This window comes from Morone saxatilis, unplaced genomic scaffold, assembly GCF_004916995.1.
Source record: "Morone saxatilis isolate NCDOM2014 unplaced genomic scaffold, NCSU_SB_2.0 Contig19, whole genome shotgun sequence".
In the NCBI taxonomy this organism is placed as follows: Eukaryota; Metazoa; Chordata; class Actinopteri; family Moronidae; genus Morone; species Morone saxatilis.
The window spans coordinates 25,409,816-25,414,804 of record NW_023339751.1 but is presented as its reverse complement, the minus strand read 5'-3'; the positions used below and the strand labels follow the sequence as shown (position 1 = coordinate 25,414,804).

The 4,989-nt window shown below is 38.0% G+C and overlaps 1 protein-coding gene across 1 annotated transcript in view; it reads right to left on the bottom strand.

The window, feature by feature from the left end:
- Positions 1-3,310: 3,310 nt before the first annotated feature.
- Positions 3,311-4,989, bottom strand: part of slc2a15a (solute carrier family 2 member 15a) — a 16,386-nt gene continuing 14,707 nt past the window's right edge. The window contains exon 7 of the mRNA XM_035663071.1: positions 3,311-3,633. Coding sequence (XP_035518964.1) covers positions 3,379-3,633 — 255 coding nt within the window. The 3' untranslated portion in view covers positions 3,311-3,378. The remainder of the gene's footprint in view (positions 3,634-4,989) is intronic.

The window sequence follows — 4,989 nt, the reverse complement described above, 5'->3', positions numbered from 1 at the left end:
CTGTGAAGCAACAAACTGTAGCACTGAGCCCAAGACAAATTTCCCCTCAGGACAATAAAGTTTATTCTATTCTATTCTATTCTAATCGGAAGGTTGGCGGTACGATCCCTCTCGCTGCATGTCGAAGTGTCCTTGAGCAACCCCAAATTGCTCCTGTTGCTGTGCATCGGTGTATGAGTGTGTATGAATGATCCATTTTGGTGAGCAGTTGGCACCTTACATAGCAGCCACTGCCATCAGTGTATGAATGTGTGTGAATGGGGTTAGTGTGGTATGTAGTGCACAGCGCATTGAGTGGTCAAAAGACTAGAAAGGAGCTATATAAGTACAGTCCATTTACCATATTAGATAATTTACTGTCTTGGATTGATCATATTGTCTCTACGATAGGAAAGGCCATTGCTACTTAAAAGAAATGTCCTGCATAATGTTTCACCTTCTGTTATGAGTGATGTTGTTCGTTTAATTGTTCTGTCATACCTGCAGTACTGCCCAGTCATCTGGTCAAGTGCTGCTCAGAAACATCTAAAAAAAACATAGCAAGCTAATTAGGTCTTCATTGTTCTTTCCGTGCTGTATGCATATCTTGGTTCACTGTGGAAGCTGAATTAAAATCTTCTGTTGCTCATGCAAAGTGTCATCTGGAATAATACACCACACTTATTTTGTGAGAAATGAATACACACTGGCTCTTGTCATGTGTATAAAACATGTCACGTAAGTACTGGTCATCATCAAACAGTCACTTTGAACAAAGTTAATGAAACTTACATAGTTATTACATTGTTACATGTTATTTTGCTATTGCTGTTTTAGAACCTTTTTGGTTGTATTTGTTTCCATTGTAGGCTATTTTGTTAATTGTGTTTTATATGTAGAAGCCTTTCACTTAGTTTATGAGTTTTATATTTAGCTTGCTTTCTGTTTTCCTGTTCCACTGATACTGTCTGTTTTGGTATGGACCTCGGAAAGACTAGCGACCACTTTGTGGAAGCTAATGGGGATCCAATTTAAGAATAAAGAATACCAGTAAAAGTACTGATTCATCTTCTTTGTTTGTAAAGAGAAAAGATACAGGGTCTGAAATGTACTCTGTGATGGAGCATGTGTTCCTGGGGGGTTTCTGCTGGAGGTGTCTGGCTGGTCAACAGAAGGAGTCCCGGCTGAATCAGACCTGCTTAAAAGGGGTTGATTGCTGGTTGGACTGCACCATGTTCTCCTGCATCATGGGGAGGGCAACTGTTGTTTGTTGTTATTTCTTTAACAATTCTGCTTTTGATATTAGTGTTTGATTATTTTTCTTGAGTGAATATTAGGCAGCATTATCAGCATGTTTTCTGGTTTAGTCAGACAACTCACGTTTGAAATGTTTATTACAGCAGTATAGCATATTAAGATTCTGGCGTCTAGGCTCCGACCTCATCACTCCCCACAGATATGTTTACATAAAGATATTGGGGACTGATGAACAAATACCTTAAACCCCTAGCTGGAGCCTAGTAATGAAGTACTGGTACAGTAAAGTACTTAATTACTTCCCAGCTCTGTTTATTATACACACAAAATATCCTGTAGAGTAGGTCTTAATGCCTGTATTTATTGCATGACTTTTTTTCTCTGTCATCTGAATATAACTGTAATGTTGTATGGCTGATTGATTTGTTATTTAGGAAGAAAAAATAAATTAAGAAAACAACAAAGCATCAGAGCTCCAGCCGTGTGAAAATGAAAACCAAGTGTGTGTCAGTTATACTGGACTTCCCTTTTTGACCACTAAGGGTCAGAAGTGAGTTAGGTTTGGTGTTGGACAGCATTGTGTTTGTGTGTGTGTGTGTGTGTGAAAGAAAAAGAGAATTGTTGAGATTTGAGAAGTGTAATTAAGTTATAACCTACTACTACTACTACTACTACTACTACTAATAATAATAATAATAATAATAAATAATTCATTTATTAATTAAAACACACAACAACACAGTATTACAATATTATTTAATTTATGTGGTCATATTTCAACAATTCAAAAAGGCTGTTTGCATTTTTCCATATTCATTTCATTAAAAAACATACTTTACTGCACAGCTAATAGTACAGAGTACTCTGATACAGTCTGTAAAGTGACTGTGTATTAAGAGCTGGTAAAGAGATTTATTACTTACACAATATTAACAAGCATACAAATATAACTTTACAATAAAAGGATGACACAGTCAAAACATGCACAAATATTGGAATTTCACATCATAGATATACAAAAGATTAAAACATTTATTTTTAAAAGGTTAATTTCTGTCACACGCATACTGCACACACCCACAAGCTGCTGTATTCATGTCCACAAACTCTGATAACTTAGTTGAGTCTACCTTAGATCTACATCCTGACATGTATTTATTGGTTTGGGTTTAAGCATGCTGACATATGGGACACTCGTACAACTTAAGCACTGCTAGCATTCAGACAATATACAGGTTCATGGTGGCTTGTTGCTAGTGGTGCCCATTATTTTACAAACATGACTAAGTAGTAACATGACATTTTTTATTAAAGTGCCATAACAGACAACCCAACCCCCAACCCCAATAATGATGACCCATTGTTAAGGTGATGAAAAGTTGCTGTGCAACAATAAAGTAATTGCTGAGATCTGAAAACATGGAGACACAAACCAACAGTTTAAAACTGCTTTATCTGGATGTCAAACTGAAAGAGAAAGCACCTTAAATGTTGCTGGTAATCCCTCATTGAGCAGGAATACTGTGTGTGTAAACTACAGTAATTACGTCAAAGATTAAGCAGGAGGTGGGTCATATATTGTGATAGATATTTTGTATTTGTATAAAACCCAGAACTGAGTTAGTATTTTAGCCACTCTGGTTCCATCTCATCGAAGTCAATAGGTTAATTGAATGGGTTTTTAGGTGTTTTTAAAAAAAGCGATTGCTAACAAGTGGCTAAGAAATGGCTGTTTATATCAGTCATGCTCTTGCAAACTATTCTAAATCAAACATTACAACTTGTAGATTTTATTCACAATAATCCAAAATCTAATGGAACAATCCCATTGGCTTTATGTCGAAGGAACCAGGATGATGCTAACTACGTCATCCCTGTAGCACTCTATTACCTCGGTGAATACAATGTTATTAGTACTGATCGTAAGAATGGGCAAAACTTTCTTTAATGGCTCAAACGGACCAAAACTTAAAATGATAAGTTAAATTACCAGAACTGTACTGTATATTCAGCAATGTTTTGACCCTGAGTGTGATCCAAGTGAAAGGTCAAGCTTAACTGAGTCCAGGTGAGGTGGTGTTTGGTTAATGTGTACAAACAGTTGAACGGAAGAGGAAGTCCCAGTGAGAACCTGAAGCTCAGTTAAGGTACAGAAGAAGAGCTGTCGAACTCCAGCGAAGTATGTTCGACACCACCATAGCCGTTCATCTTCTTCAGCTTCAGCTGGTCCACGTGGATCAGGCCCTGGGTTTCTAGGACTGCCTCCTTCTTAGAGAACATCCGGCTTATCTCCATGAATGTCTTGTTTTTGGTCTCTGGGATCACAATGTAGACATAGACGGCCACGGAAAGACAAATGGCGGCAAACACCAAGTAGCAGTAAGAGCCCGCTGACATCTGATGGTTGGTTATAGCAGATGGATGGAGGATCATTGGAAAGATTGACAGATAAAGATAGAAAAATTAAGTTTTTTGTATAAACCGTCAAAATTTTGTTGCAGTTTGGCCTTTGTTCACATGACAAGGCTGTTTTAGGGGCCTGAAAAAGTTATGAAACCGGGTTCCAGAGTGACAGTAAACACCACTGTTTACTCTCGGCAATACGCATTTGCTGTGAAAACAGTGACGACATGCCCCCACTTCGCAGAGCAGTATTACGCTTACAGCCAAATAGCCATGTGCCATGCCTAAACTATGTTTCTGAAGAGATTTGAGGAGAGAAATGGTCAGCGCAGTAAGAGAATCTTGACTCATATTTGATCAGCACTGCCTAGTTTGACGGTTTGACAGACTCACTGAGAATGACTTGTCAATTACAAGGTAGCCACGCCTTGCAGCAAGTATACTCAATTTTACTCTAAATGCGACCATCATTTACTAAATGAACATAATGCTGTAAGGAAGAAGACTGAAACTAGAGATTAAGACCATAAACTCATTAGGAAATGGTTTACTGAGCTCATTAATGAAGTGAGAAGACTACTCATTTCTCCATAAGACAGCATGGTTTATTTTTTTAATGCAGCCACTGGAGCTGCCCCCTGCTGGTCTTTACATAGAATGCGCTTCGGTTTCACTTGACTGACCCGGAAGCTCTGTCCATTATATAGTGGATTGTACATAGGCGAATGGTGTTCTTCTGTGATGTTGAGTTGCAAGGTTGCAAGTACTGGTGTGCATACTATGTTTGACAATTATGACAAACACGTCAGTATTAGTAATATTGTAAGGAATATGGTGTAGACCTGCTCTATATGAAAAGTCAATCATAACATAACAAATCATAACAGAAAAACCTTTTTTAGATTTAGTGCTATATAGATAAAATTAAATTGAATTGTATTAGTAACCACAATTTTAGTGAGTATGTAAAGAGTAAGCGGGGCATCGGGTGGACTAGTGGTGAAGATGTATGCCATATGGATCATGGCCTGTGTTGTATGCCACACCCTTCTTTCTCTCAATAAAAAGGGGAATAGGGAAAACAAACCTGGTGAGCCTTGCTGGACAAAAAAAAGGGGAAAGCTCAAATCACAACTCTGATATAATTATTTAGTTCAACTTCAAGTATGATTTATCATGTAGTGGAAAGTGGCTAGTGAGGGGGCTCTGAAGTGGCACTAAATGGAACTTTTCAACATTCATTATTGTCTTCTACATTGTGATCAGCATGTCAGAATCTTTTCTTGCAGCCCACTTTCTTGTGCAATTTGTGACAGCAATCAACAGTCCTTGCTGGGACTCTACATGCAA